At 34.6% G+C, this 15,939-nt stretch overlaps 1 protein-coding gene across 1 annotated transcript in view; it reads right to left on the bottom strand.

Moving 5' to 3' along the window:
* The window catches only part of NEK10 (NIMA related kinase 10), a 90,623-nt gene extending 75,686 nt beyond the window's left edge, over positions 1-14,937 (bottom strand). The window contains 18 exon segments of the mRNA XM_063390851.1: positions 412-540; positions 1,471-1,539; positions 3,670-3,701; positions 3,704-3,743; positions 5,798-5,859; positions 6,332-6,383; positions 6,386-6,438; positions 6,441-6,475; positions 7,882-7,889; positions 8,995-9,069; positions 10,092-10,159; positions 10,511-10,559; positions 10,562-10,597; positions 11,158-11,199; positions 11,706-11,734; positions 11,737-11,788; positions 14,085-14,187; positions 14,681-14,937. Of these exon segments, the coding sequence (XP_063246921.1) occupies positions 412-540; positions 1,471-1,539; positions 3,670-3,701; positions 3,704-3,743; positions 5,798-5,859; positions 6,332-6,383; positions 6,386-6,438; positions 6,441-6,475; positions 7,882-7,889; positions 8,995-9,069; positions 10,092-10,159; positions 10,511-10,559; positions 10,562-10,597; positions 11,158-11,199; positions 11,706-11,734; positions 11,737-11,788; positions 14,085-14,187; positions 14,681-14,841 (1,095 nt within the window). The 5' untranslated portion in view covers positions 14,842-14,937.
* Between the last annotated feature and the right edge of the window lie 1,002 nt (positions 14,938-15,939).

Here is a 15,939-nt window from a genome sequence, read left to right as displayed (position 1 = left end):
GTGAAAGAACTACAGTTCAACAGTACAGATGAGCAGTACACAGTCTGAACTTGCACAGTGTTTGAAGCAACATTATCTGTGTACAATGTTGGTTTTCAGATGCAACGTGCTTGAATTTTTGTGGTTTTACACAGATTTATTAGACATTGCAACAGACAAATGCTGTTAGTGGAAAGAAATTAGGAGAAAGTAAGGTAGGAAACCTAAGAGGTACACTGGAAATCTTAAAAGTACAACAGGGAACAAACAAAATCACAGCAAACACTAACAACAAGCTCAGATCCACAGGCCTCTTTGCACCTACATTTCCCAACTGAAATTCAAAGGATAGTTGTGTCTAGAACAGGTATCAGACCCTCTTCATGAAGCTTCCCCTCAAATATGTAAAATAATAGCAAAGGAAAAGTTTACCTCAAATACACTTCCAAAAGCTCCACTGCCAAGGTGCTCTAAAATTGCATAATTTCCTACATGTTCTGTGGGTGCCTTGTTTTGATTCATGTTCTCAATACTTTTGGCAATTTGCTTCAATACATACTCCTAGTCAAAAATTAAATGAAAGATTATCACAAGAAAATCCTACTCTAAAAGATGAAAAGGACTGAGAAAAGCAAAAGCCAATAGATAAGAGGCAACAATAGAATAGTTAGATGCTTGACTGAAGTTTTGTTTCTTTTTAAACTTTTGGAATAAGTTGAAATGCAGAAGGTTAGGCATTTGGAAAAATCAGTTCCGATTTTTCAAAAATTCATCACCAACCATAAAATTCTTTATAAACTGAGGCACTTTCAGTACAAAATGAACTTTTTAAAAAGAACACAAAAATCATGTATAGAATTCTAGTAATTTATGATACATAATAAAAACATACAGAAATAGTACTGACAGGTAGACCTCCTAGACACTCTGATTCTAATCACACACATGCCACAAATCACACTGTAGTATTTCACATGGCCTTTGTAGCCAACCTGCTGAAATGGTCATCTTACTAGTAAAAATGTGTAATTGATGGAAAACATTTTGTCCTTATTGATCCAAACCCTTCAGTAACAGTGCTAAGTAAAACAGTTTGATGCAGAGTCAGACCCATGGTGAAGGAGTGGAAGGCTCAGAGAAAAAAATTAATTGCTTCACTTAATTGCCACTATCCAGGGCTGCAAATTGCACCTGCTAATCTTCAGGGTAAAAGTATGTTTTATTGCCAGCAGTGTTAAATCTGTCATCAACATGTATAAAAGGTTTATATATTGGGGAGAAGGAGATAGGTTGTCTGGCATGCACACAACAGAAGTCCCATCACTGAACAGCTAATCTTGTAGACTGTCACTGATGCAATGCAGGGATGATTTTCTGTTATGGACAGGACAGAAACTGCCCATTACAAAATAAATTACTTCTAAAAATATTTTTTTCTGATTGGACTTTTGAAAGCTATCCTAAAAGAGTTTCACAAAACATATGATTAACATACCTTTTAAAAATATGTTGATTTCTTTTCATACTGAAGAGAAACCTCAGTGCTCTGAAAGCATAACACTACAGCAGGAAAAGCACTTCAGTTAATGAGAGATTTATAAAACATGTGGAAATGCCACTGCTAAACAACAAGGATTCCTCTTGATACCTTACACAATTTCAAACTTTGTATTTAAATTTTCTTATTAACCTGATAACAAAGGAATTAAAAACATATTAAGTTCCTCCTGTGTTTTGAAAGTATGCAAGGACATTTAGGGGGGAAAAAGTGGAAAAAAAAAAAAAAAAAGAAGTTGGTGACAATAGCTACAGCACACGCTGAGGCACACTTACATCTTGATCATCTCTTTTCATCTGCAGGTAGCTCAAGACTTGAGACCTGCTTTCTTCTCCAACACTGCAAAAGATAAATGTAATCAGTGAGTTTGTACTGTTGCAATAAGAAAGGAATTTTCTGAAAAATGCAGTATGGAATACCGTAAGTTCTAACAGGGACAGAAAAGAAGAGATTACTCAATTTTTTGACCCTAAATTTGTCATATTTACAGAGAACTTTATGTACCTCAGCTTTTATCTTCATATACCTTAATTACAATACAAAGAAAGTTCTTTAAAACAGCTACTGGCAGGTGGTTAAAATTTATGCTTTGATGCAACTCATTTTTAGTTCTATTTGTCAGGACTCAATGATATGGCACATTTATAACTGAGCAAACAAAGACAGTCATGAATTAAGATCATTAAGGTAGTGTGGCAGAAAGAAGCTGAAAATTTCATCATTGAAAACACACACAGAGTGGGGCAGTAAAGAAACCACACCAGCACTGCAAGAATTCTAAGAAAAATGTCTGTGAAACTCAAAAAGGATGTTCCAATTGCTGCAACTGTATTTTATACCAGTAATATTTTTAAAGGTACTACAGGTAGTAGTGTGAGAAGCTCAACAAGGTTTCATAAAAATATACTTTTTGCCCAAAACAGACTTAGTTTTCATATGTGATCATTAAATCCATTGTTAATCAATATGGCTTTATGTTTAACACAACTACAGCTGCTTAGTACCTCTTGTGGGTTATTTCCAACACATTCTGCTGGCATCTAAAAATCTCAGTAGGCATAAATTAAGCTCCTTATACTTTTGTGAGGCAACTATACTGAGCATATGCTCCAGTTTGTTAGACATGTCAGGTTCATATTCAGACCCTCCAGGAAGGTTTGTGTTTATCTCATTCTTAAGATGATTTAATTCAAGTGCACTATAAAACCTCGTTGCAGTAGAAAGGTACTGCTCTGAGTCTGCCCTGCAATTCTAATCTGGAAGAACTGTGTTGCTAAAGATGCCACTAGAATTAATTGTGGGGGTTCTTTGTTTTTTGGGGGGGGTTTTTTGGTTGTTTTTGGTTTTGGTTTTCTTTGTGGAGCTGCCCTTCCTCACCATCCAAGCACACCTACCTGGTTAGATAGTGGAGCAGCTATATATGTCAGTGGCTCTGTCAGAACTAAGACCACGTGAGAGGCAGGATCATGGATGCATTCAGCTGTGCTGAGGACTTTGCCAACCAGAGCAGCAGCAGCAGCTCACACCTGAACTCCCGGGCACTACATTCCCATATCTTAGAGAGACACTCACCACTGCACAGAACCTGAGAAAAGCTACCAGGTAATTAATTACTACTGATAACCTTTGGCCTGAGTTGACTCAAACAGTACATTTATGGGGGTAATGACATGCAAAACTAGGAGCCATTCTATGCTGATTTGGCCTATATTTATTCTAAACTTCAATTTTCTCTATTTTATATGCTGTCTTCATGTATGTTATTTAACATCCACAGTAAAATGCTCCAGAAATAAACAGGTACTAGTAGACCATCAAGTCTAGAGAGAGTTTCAATGAAGACCAAGGCTCTATAAAGAAGAGCTAGACAGTCTGAAAAGGTAGGGGAAAGATTATCACAAAAAAAATATTGACTTTCCTTTACACTATATGAGGTACCAGAAACAAAGTAAATCAGAACAGAAATTGAATCTCTTAGCTTTTAGTTCCTAGGCTATTTGTTGTTTTGGGGTAGGGGATTTCTCCTTTAAATGCGATTTTTTTGTACTGTACTTTAAAATAAGCTTTAATTTATAAAAATTTCTCAGGCACTATTAGGACTTACATTGTGCAGTAATAATAAAGGGAGTTACTGGTAATAAACTGGCTTTTTCAGCATTCCTCACTCTGGTAAAATCAGCTTTGCTATTGTATATATTCCATTTGCCTGGAAACAGTAAAAGTTCAGCATTAATAGTGCCCCTTTGCATGCAAACCACAAATAAAAATCAGTGTTGAGACAAACCAGAAGCTAATGCCAATAGACAAGTTCTCAACATCCTATTGTACACATAAAATATAAGCTTAAATGTGTATAAGAATTAAATTATAGTTACATTTAAACTGATACCACAAAGAGAGCCTGTGAACAGATAAAGAAGCAATGCTTCTGTCTCTGGAGGTAAAGGCAATTGCAGCAATATATCTCCTGTCACCATGTGACACCATATTTTGAATTGTCAGGAACAAAATTCAATTCTCAATAAAAATAAATTGGAGAAACACCAAAAGTGATAGCTTGAGAAGTCTGTAGGATTTTGTGAATTTCAGTAGGATTTTGTGAAAACCATATTGATTTCAGCTTCCATTTTCATGCAACCATGTGTCCTCCTCTATTCTATCCACTTTGTAGGTCTGATAGATGAGCACTGGTAGATTTAGTTAGAGTATTGGAGACTACTTTCTTCTCTAGAAAAGTTGAAGGGAATATGTGTCAGCTCTGCAGAGGCCCTTCTGCAATTCCTGATGTTTTCTTCAGCTGCTCATGAAGGTAGAATTAAGCTTAGGCTATAGTTTAAGCTTAGGCTTTGGGCTGTGCAGTAGAACCATTGAGTCAAACATGCTCTGTTTGCTACCAGAATCACTGCAGACTGCTGCCAAGGCTGTGACAAGGACAGAGGGCAGACAGGTAGAGGGCAGCTTCAGCAGAAGCAAAATGTTCCCAACTGCCTGATCCGAGAGCCCTTTGGCACCAAATGATACAAACCTTTACAGGTTACTCAGACCAACCTCCTTGTCAGACTGAAAGAGCTGCACTTCTTTTCTTCTGTTTGTCACCCAAGTGAGTTGCTTCACCTTGTTCACCATGCAGCTCTCAAAGTTATATTAGTAAAAAGAAAAAAGTAGAATTTAAAATTACTACAGTGGTATTGTAGGGTGGAATTCCAATTGAAACGAACATGCTTGAGGCTATGTCCTGATCTGAAAAGGGGGATGTTGGCTGGTGTTTAAACAAATGGAGAGTTTAGGGTCTTTTAATATAATGAGCAGAAGAAATTAAGTTTGAAACACCTTTTCCAGCTCTGCACATTGTAGCATTAATTTTTAAGCAATTTACTGACACCACAGTTACCATGCACTGCTGGGACAATGCAGAAAACCTCTCTGTTAAAACCACTTCATTTAAACCAGTGATGTTTGATTTCACTGAAATCAGACTCAGCCTAAAATATACAGTTATAGTGTTTAGATAAAAGGTGTCTAAATCAGGACAGTTTATTGACCATTTTAGTGCTCAAGAATAATAAAAAAAATTTTTTTTCAGACTTACTTCAATTTCTTCTCTCTTAACCAACAGTTTTGAAATATTCACAAACTTCTTTCCTGTTCTATTTAAGGTTCTTGGACTCTCAGTTCCTCCAGGCATAACTCTAGTTAGGTTTTAAGCTAACTTGAAGGCTTTGATTTAACATTTAGAGTTTAAGAGCTGGCTGCAGCTTTTTAGCTCATATTAATGTCCTTAATATTTATATTCAGACTAGGTCTGGAATACAACTAGGGATTTTAAGAATGGTTTAACCCTGGAGATAGAAGACCAGGAAGTTATCTCAGAAATACCATACTCTTAAGAAAAGAGAAATAGTTTGTGAAACAGCAACATGTCAATTTTAAGCTGCGTAGTTTTTGTATAAACATCGTGGAATTCAGAATTTGCATTTTTCAGTTTATTCTGTGATTACTTATATTTACTATCCTACTTTAAATATGACAAAAGCATGGCAAGAGATGTCAAAATGAACCTTGTCTGAACAAAGCTGTTTATTCCTCCAAATACCTGTTGATAACCTTTGTGTCTATGTCTCTGTGTGTAAAATTATAAACAGAAGTACTACAGTTATAGAAAGGCATATTTCCAATCTCTTAAATTATAATAACAAAGAACAGCAGTTAAATGAAATGATAAACTATAATGCCTTACTTAACCGAATAAAATCTTCCTACCTGTATCACCTGCTAAGCACTAGTCTCATTGAGCACCAGTTCAGTAATTGCAGCACAACAAGCTTGAATAAAAATTCAGAAGTAACATTTAAGGACATTTGACTCTATTGAGAAATCTCCTCCATAATTACCAATGAATCCTCACCTGACTAGGAGTCATTAGAATACTACTTTGAAATCACATGATTCATATTGACCTATCAGAGAAAATTTAAATAGTGAAGAGAAATATGGGCAAATAAAAATAATCTCATGCTAAACACTAACTAATGAACTAACATTTTTTTTGTCACTGTTTTTACAGATGAAGAAATACATATGATTCCCAGATACTAAATACTTTATGCTTTGCTTCTTTCAAACAAAAGCTTACTTTTGAAAATAAGTGCTGGTATCACACATTTGAAAACAAATCCGATTTGATGCTCCTACTCCCTAAAGCAGGGATAAAAATTTGCAATTATGTAATATTTAAAATCCTTTTGAACACGTGTATGTAAAGACATAACAGAGTATTAGACCTTATAAACTTACCTGTTTGATGTGAGAAAGCATTTTCTTGTATCACATCAGGACTCAGCTCAGCTCATCTGACAAATGAAGGTACTGGATTCTCTCTGCTGCATTTGCACTAGATAACTTCCAACTGAAGAGCAGTCAGATACAAGACGTCTTTCCCTGAGAGAAAAAACAAAACAAAAATCAAGTTGCAGTGTTAAAACTGGCTTAAGACATCTTTGTTAACCATTCCCAAAGTTCTGAAAATTTGTATGTTTTCACTAAATTAGATATTTTATTGACAATTCCACCTATACTTTGTATTGTCAGTTAGCAAAGGAAAAAAAACCACATGAAGTTTAAAAAAGAACTGAGATCTCCTATATATATAAAAAAAAGAAGTTAAAGAAAACAAAGTCACTGCAAGTGGTTAAGGTCACTGTTTAAAAAATAAAGGACCGTGGTCCAAACTTTCACAAGAGATGAAATTATATTTACATTGAGTTCAAGTATCAGCAGAGCCAACCAGGCATACCTAGCCAGGATGGAGGATGGGCTGCTGTCATCCATGTTACCATCTTGTGATTAATGGCACTAGTACTACAAGCAACACTGACTGCATGAACTTGGAAAGCCCATCTGTGGAACTCGAATAGCCTAGTTCCACAGATAACACAAAAACACATGATTCTTCTCTAGTATTGTTTGCATATTATGTTTAGAAAGTGGTTGGATATATCCCTTAAAAAGTTTATATAAGACTTTCATTAGTTGCAATGAAGGTGGACTTCCCATAGAAAATATGGTAAAGGATATCCATTTCCACTTGAGGCAAAAAAGTTCCATGTGTGTTTAATTCATATCTGAATTTAAAATTATCCTTAATTGGTATTGAACTTCATCATCTTCCTGTCTACATTCAAATTGTAACTCCTACATCTACCTTTTTATATACATATAACCTAAAAAAAATTTCAAACCTAGAAACTAAATAAAACATTTTCATATATTAGTTTTTTCTATTCTTAGTCACATATAAGGTCATTTATATGTGTGAAATAGTTAAGCATGAAATTTTAAAAACCCCTTCAGAATTTTAAATGTGACAAGTGATGTATTATCAGATTTGAAAGTCTTTCAGTTTCTCACTGAGATTCAGTAATGTTTTGCTAACAGCCTTAGCTGAGAGGATTAAACAATTGGAGGAACGTTGATGATTTTCCGATGAAGAGCATGTGGGATCTGACTGCTTCTGGCATAAACTGCAGCAGCTCCAGGTCTTGCAGTTTTGCTGTTTATATTGGGCATCCCAGGAGCTGTCAGGGCTCAGCATGCTTTCCATCTAACCACTCAGGTCTGCCAGGAGCAATGAAGACAGGCACCAAGAAAAACGATTGCTATCACTTTATGATAACATTGCAACTCAGTGGCACTGCACTGGAGGCCATCAGCAGAGAGAGGAGATGGATTACAACCAAACTGCTGGAAAAGATTTTGCGATATCAGTATGTGACTGAAAATACACAGGTATCAGCATTTGACCTTGGGCATACAAAAGTGGCACATTGTCTAATTCCTCTAAATACCTGCATCCCTAAATAAAAAAGTCAAAATTTATTTTAACACAATTAGTCTATAAACAAAGTCTCACCTTTCAGAGAGAAAGTCATATTCATGTAATATTACCAGTAAGTTCTCAACAATGATGAGCTCACTTCTCCCTACATTCTGGACTACAAATTGATTATTCCTGGCACTTAGATGAAATTCTATGAAAAACACATATTGCACTTTAGCCTCCTTCTTTGTACATTTGATGAATTATTTTTTCCCAAGTCTTAAGTAATATTATATTATGCACACAAACATTAAAACCACAAATATATGCTGGGTCAAGAGTAACAGGGAAAAAATTTTCTCGTTTTCCCAGTACAAAAAAAGTAAATGTGAATGCATAAAAATAGAGACAAATATATTTTGTGTCTTGCTGATAATTAAGCAAATGGAGTACATTCTTAAAAACAACCACAATTTCTACGAACATTTGTAATAGACTTCAAATTCTTTTATGCCCAGTCCAAATGTAACACAAAAATCTTACTTTTCTTTCAGTGAAGAAAGCTAAATGGAAGTTGAAAATGTATGTAGGACATCATTTAAATTGACATGGACATTAAAAAAAAATTAGACTGAATCAGAACTTTGGGAGACAGTAGATCAATAACAGCAGTTTTTCTTCTATAATAGGATTATGGATGAAAGTTATTCTGTCCCCCTTTTTGCTCTTTTTTCCCCTTTTCATCTTTATTTAACCACTAATTAATGAGAAGAGGGCATATATATGTGGATTTGGCTGTATGAGTTTATTATTTACTACACTGAACAATATTCTAACTGATTATTGTGAGGCACTGTTATATTTAGCTGAGGACAAAAGATTTTTTTATATGCAGGAGGTCAGTAGGAATTCCAGAATCCTGCATGAGGATTGCAAAGACAGATCCTGAGCTTCCAGTCTTGGAGAGTTATCTGCATGAACAAGAAGTCTGCTGCAAGGACTAAAGTTTCTACTTAGTTTCTATTACTTCAATATAAAATTAAGAACACTTAATTTTCATCATAAAGAACAGTTTTAATATTGTGTCAAGAGAAAACATTAAAAAGCTTTTGTTAATTATAGCACATTAAGTTGAACCTACCTTTCTGGTAAGCAGAGCAAGGAGGGCACCAAAAAACACATGGCTGTCTCTGGCAGATAACAAATTTACTAAGGTCTGGGAAAAAAATATGGAACAAGGTAAGTAAATGTGTGATTCTGTGTAATTCTGTGTAAATATAAATTACATTATTTTCTTTTACAACTCAAACCCATATAGAAATATTTATTGAAAAGTAAAAGTTAAGATATCCAATCCTTACACAATGTGTTAAAAGTCTTAGGTACATTTCAAGTACACTTAAATATACACTTAAAATCTTAGAGTACACCCAGTAGGACGAAAAAGAATGTTTCTTCTCAAACTACAATTGGTATCTCTTTGATTGCTAAAGCATCTCTATTACATCATTGTAAGAATTTGGTTTTGTGTAACACTTCAGAACTCTAAATCAGGCCTCCTGAGGTCAAAGGTTAATAATCATTTTATATTTAAACAGCAAAGTAATTTAAGGTAATTTAAGGTGTTTCTGTTCATGATTTATATCTAAGTAAACTCCAGATTTGTTTAGATTCTCTAAAAATAGGTTGTCTGATATTGTATAATAATTGCCATTGTTTTTCTACAGCATGACAGAAACATGACACTCTAGTTATACTGATTTTGATCTCAACTGTGTTTCAGTTTAGCTACAAACCAGCAATAGATAAATACAGATCCTTAGACTGATGGTAATGTATAGCAAGGAATGTCTGGGTTGACACAGAATACTTTACAAGTGAAAAACGACACCAGAAATTAGTGTAAAATATATTTACATTTTTAAAGTATGCAAAATTATTTGAATCATAGTAACATGTGGCTCAGGACAGTGTATACATGAGCATTATTTTTATATGATATTTATTAACAATTAAATGTTTAGCCCAGTCCAAATGTTTACAATCTATTTATCTCAAACAGACAATAATCGCACATCAGATCAATTAACTTACAGAGAAGAAATTATTTTTATGATACTACTAACGCATCTGTAAATCACAGAGACTATCTTACCTTACAAGCCTGACAAGGTAAGGCATGCATTATTCCATTAAGTAGCTAATTAAACAAAATTAGCAATTTTATAAAGCACTTACTTTATGTGCTCCACTTTCTATAAACCATTCTCTTTGATTTTTGACAGCAGCAAGTTTTTGGAAAACATTGATGGAACAAAGGAAGACTCATAAATGGGCTAATGGGCTCTTTCTCACTAATATTTTCATTTTACCAGTTGGATAACAGAGCTAAACACTGTATAAGTTCTTTGAACCACAACTACCTCATTTTCCTCTTTTACTTCAATGCATAAAAAGATACTAATTTCTTAAAAAAATATTACTTAAGTAGAAAAACAAGCTGTTCTTTTCTACAAGAATTTTAGCTTTTACTTGTGTGATGATGCCTAGAGTGGATATAGTTAATATCTTACTTAATGACTACTTCAAACATTTTAAGCCTCACACAAAAAGTTGTGAGTAGCCTTATCATTTCTGTTATCAGCTATTGCACTTCCATATCATGTTGACCAGCTTGGCTACATTAGGCTGCTCTTCTCCTCTTCTCCATAATTAAAATAACTATTTGCTACAGTTTCCATGTACTAGAAGTAGGAGAGGAAAAATAAAGGATACCATTAGGAAAAAAAAAGTTTGAAGACTTCAAAAACCTAGACTGTTCTGCACAGGTAGTGCCTGTAGGTGGTGCATCTGTCTCATGAAAAAATATTCTGTAATGCAATGGTAGCGGAGCCCCAAGGTTTAAACCTGTTTCAACATTAAAAAAAAAACACCCCAAAATCAGAATGCTTTTCCCTTCGCAAAGTCATTTGCTCAAGTGCAGGGTGACTTTGCTCATCTCCTTTCAAAAGCCTACAGTTTCTTTTGACTGAACCAATTGTGTTCACTTTTCTACTTCTTCTCCCACTTCAGGAGGCATTTCTTAAGCCTCCTAACTAGAAATCCAAGATGAATGCAGCTAGATTATAGGACAGTTGTTTTGAAAACTAGTGAAAAAACCCACACCAAATGCTCATGTGAAAACAGAGGAACAGACTTCCATAAAGCAAGAATATCTGTACACTGCTTTTTACAGTATATAGCATTCGAATCATAGTAAACTGACATGCAACATGATGGACAAAGGTACTATGAGGAATTCTACCCGGGCTAGATTTTCAATTCCATCCAGGCTGTGGAGCATTTCCTACAGGAAATAATAATAATAATAATAATAATAATAATAATAATAATAATAATAATAATAATAATAATAATGGAGTTATTAATTGCTTTAAATAAGTAGATAAATAAAACCACAAGAGGTGAAATTCTAGAAGTTCTTAAACTGGAGTTTTCTGTTTCCTTCACTAACTACATTATGGGAATTTTACATATCTATAGATAAAGTCAAATACCAAGTCTAGGGCTAAGAGCAATGACCAAGCCATCTGTTATGGAGATTTACAGTTTCTTTGTTAGGTCAGCACACAACATAAGAAACACCAGAAACTGAGCAAGTTATACAGCAATGGTGTAAAATCACTCTTGAGATCTGTTTATTTGCAATTTCCATCCTCAGATGTAGAAATATAGATACATACATGTCGTGTGCACTCATAAGAACAAATGTTTTTACACACGAGCACCAAGGCAAATCGTATGTGTGACACTTACATGCATCCCCTTATCCATGCAAGAAACAATACTGGCCTGGTAGCATGGATCCCTCATCAATAATTCAGGCAGATTAATACTCCAAGAAAATGGATGGACAGAGCTAGAATAACCACTGTCTGTAAATGTAATATTCAAAACATAAACTAAATGCAAATAAAAAGTGTTTGAACACTTAAATAAAACAGTTTGATTCAGAATCAATTGACTCGACAATTAGGGAGCTACAATAACTGTTCAGCATATCATACCATAGAATTTTTAATACCATTTATATTGAAACACAGTAGCAGCTATAAATAAATTTATTTTGTTATATGAGCATTACCAGCCATCACTTATTATTACTGGACTGATGAGGGAAAGTACATGCCCATCTTTAAGAAGAAACTAACTGTGCCTTGATATAAACTTTTAATGGTTGAATTGAAACCCAAAAGAGCAAAGTAAATGAGAAACCACACAGAAAACTTCAGTGCACAAAATACACTTATGCAAAAATATGGGTGCTACAGAAGTAAAAATAGCTATATTTAAAATATTCTTTTGAATTATCATAATCTATCCCAGTTTTTAAAATCTCTATTATGCTGGGAATAAATTGTTTTTTAGTTCAAATGTTCTTGAAATAGGACTGTATTTCCATATAGAACTTCCTCCTTTATATTTCTCCATATGATTCTTCAGCATAAGATATGGGAGAAAAGACAAGTCAGATTTGCAGAAAGTGTCCAGGGACAGTAATCCTGCATAAATATCCAGTATTGGAATCACTATTTCCACTGCCTGTTGAAAGTATATATCCTCATTTCCCTATTTTAAATAAACCTAAAATTAGACATCTTTGCCATGTGTTTTTTGTTGTTGTTTTAACTGAGAGGACAAAATTTGTTTGGCTAGGTTTCTTGGAAACTGAAGAAGTGTATGGGTCATGGCAGTTCTCTTGCCTTTTCATCATTTGCAGTGGGGAATGATGCCAATAGCTAAAAATACTTCCATAAAAATAAATGTTTTACAAATAGATCCTAACAAACTCTCAGCCCTTTTATGCCAATATTCTGCCCAAAGCAATATAATTTTTCATCATGATTCCATAATTGGCCAAATTTAGAACAGCACAAAATTTTAATGGAAAGAAAACTGCAACCATGTACCTGCGTGCAAAATTTATAGGTCAGATTTTTAAGTGGCCTGAAGATATTACCATGGTGGTCAGTCATTCCCTAAGCCTGGTTAACATTTGAGAGCATCTTCTACTGCAGTTATGTTTACAATACACATTACTATATACACCAGGGTATATCCAGCTTATCTACATATCTACTAATTTATGTTTGTTTCATCTACCTTGCGTGGGCGCTTTCATTCTTAATACAAGAGGCTTGTTTTGCCCTATCACTATCACAGAGAACAACCAAAGAAAACCAAAATACAAGCGAAGTATGTCACAATGTATAAAGAGACTTGGGGAATCACAGTGTAAGCTATTCTTACTTTTTTGGCAAATGAAGCTGAGCCACTGATCTTCCATTGGTGAGTACTGAGTTCACATGCAAAAAGAGGTATCAGATTTAAAAATCATTTAAATGATCTGTTTTAAACTCACTGTCATTTAGACAATCAAAGAAGGGATCCCTAGTTCTCCTGCTGGTTCTGACTAAAGGTCTAAGCAAACTATATGGTGTTCTTAGATTCCTCTGCAAATTCTAGTAGTTACATATTGATACCTTTCAGTGCTCTAGGATTCTGTCTTTAAACTTCTGTACCCCTTAAGGGGTTTTTTAGAAAATGTTTTTGGGCTTTAAAAAGGAAAATACAATACACTGCAAAGGAGTATAGCAAAACAATCCTGAAAAATGCATCTTTTTTCCCCAAAAAATATCTTTCTCTGCCCCCTCTATTTTTGTAAGGTCTTGTACTTTTTCCTCACATAAATGAGAGCAGCATAAGAAAAGGGATTACCCTTTCCAATCCTGCTATACACAGAAATACAAATAAATACAAACAAATGGCATCAACTCATCTGAATTTTATAGAAGCCACTGGCCTCTCACCATAAAGGCAGTAGTCCATAAAATACAAATAGATTCAGTAAAATAAATTAGAAAAGCAAATCATCGATTACAGACACCATACACAGATAAGTGATCAAGAAAACATAGCAGTTAGAATTTTGGTCATCCAAGATTTGTCATACATCCAGTCCTTCCTTCTTCTGTCCCACTAACCCGAGCATAGCTCCTCAAAGCCAATACACAAGTGGTTGTTTAAAATGAGATTATGAAGTGCTGCTGGTAATTTCCACAGAAAGGTGTATTGCTGTAACAATATGGGATATTATCCATGCTTCTTGCTTCTTCATGGAAGGCAAGTAAGAATGGCCCTCCTTCTTGGTTATGAATGTGATTCATATACTGACCTGCAGGTAAGTCTGTCCTTAACTAAAATTGTAAAGATATCTTGAAACAGCTGATGCTTGGGATGTTTGCTAAAATTTCTCTCATTCTTGTAGGTCATACTAATAAGGAAGAAAAAAAGAAAAAAGGTGAATTGCAAATTAACTTACCACAAGACAGTGGTTTTACACTGCTACAACTTAACATTAGCAACAAAAACTAAGAAATGTCATATCAGCAGTTACCACAGAATAACAGGATTTCAGATTGCCAGACATTAATAGCCTGTCTCATGCATAATTTGGGACTATTGGAATGGTATAACTTTTCCAAATAAAGAAAGTATCATTATTTAAAATGAATTTATTAACAGTCACCAGTATACTCTGCTGAGTGGGAAAGTCTGCAACTTATAAAGGCAGAATAAACAGGTTTAAAAAAATCAAAAATATATAATTCTCATCTCAAATATTGGATTAACATGAAAGTACAAGTAACAGACATATGTAAAAAGACAAATGCCCTCAACACCTCAACAAGGTGATACTCTTAGATACATAAAGATGTTCAGAGACACAAGAGTGTCATCATCAGCTTTTAAAAAATTACTTTTACCTCAGTTTTTCAAGCTCAACAGCTTCTGTTGATTCTTGCCACTGACCACTGGACTTTTGCTCATTGCTTTTGACATTTTGCCAAGTTCTTGTCATGTTGGTTTGACCACTTTCAATATACATAGCTGAAAGCAAAGGAAGGAAGGAAGGGATGGTAGTCATGAGGGAAATACTGCATTTTAAGTTTTATGAGAATATTATCAAGCAAAAGTACCTTTTCTCAAGTTCTGACTTGAACTTTGGACCTAAAGCTCACCATTTTAGAATACACACATCCCCTCTGCAAAACAAAACTGACCTGGTAGGAAACTGATATGCAAAGCAAGACTGGAAAATGAGTTCAGAGAGGTAAGTAAAAGGTGAAGAATGGTGTCTTAAAATTTATGATAGCAAAGCTCAACAAAATCTGCAACACATGCTCATTTTCTATCCTTCTTACCTGTCCCTGTTCCACAATTGCATAGCCTTTACATTCTTTTTAGGTTGTACAACTCAAATGTTTCAGCTTTCTGCTCAGAAGCAATTCCACGCCTCTAACCAGGTAGAAAGTGCGTAACTCCTACCTCGCATGGATGAATCCTTTAGTCATTTTGTCATATCTTTTTTCAGAATTGAAAGGGAGAAAATGTTCTGTGATTCCAAAGACTTACACCCATCATCATGTGTTGGTTTTCTTTGCTTCAAACACAAAGCAAATACAAGCTTCCCCAAGTGAGTTGAGGTGAAGGAGATTGGACTTTCTCCTGTAAGTTGGTATTTATGCCCTGGATATTTTTAGCTGAAGTGTTATTCTTCAAAGACAAATTGTTTATGGTTAAAATGCCGATCTTATTTTATATTCTTTACCACTCTCCCCCATGCTGTTACTCACACATTTTTAAGCCTACCTTCGTGTGACATCATGAAAGGGTACAGAGGAAAACAAATCTGCTAGTTTACTTTACTATATGCAACAATAGCCAGATAAAACCTGCTTGAGATACAAAATAAAGCAATTTTCCCTGTTTAAACAACAGAATCTAAAATAATAGAATGGGAAGGGGATCAGTTTCATTCTTTCACCCACTCTAAATGTGATTTGTCCCACACAGAAGGTCTAATGTTGTCAGGAAAAAAGAAAAGAGACAAGGAGAAAGACATGCATTACTCAAGATTTTGCTAACATGTTTTAATCATCAGAGAACACAATGTTCATATGCCAGAAACCATATTCACCATTAATTATAATTATAAAGCATATTTAATAACAGTTATTGAAAA

The sequence above is a fragment of the Prinia subflava genome, chromosome 1 (assembly GCF_021018805.1).
Source record: "Prinia subflava isolate CZ2003 ecotype Zambia chromosome 1, Cam_Psub_1.2, whole genome shotgun sequence".
NCBI lineage: Eukaryota > Metazoa > Chordata > Aves > Passeriformes > Cisticolidae > Prinia > Prinia subflava.
Note: the sequence above shows the minus strand (reverse complement) of the source record. Positions and strands in the feature narration are given on the sequence as shown.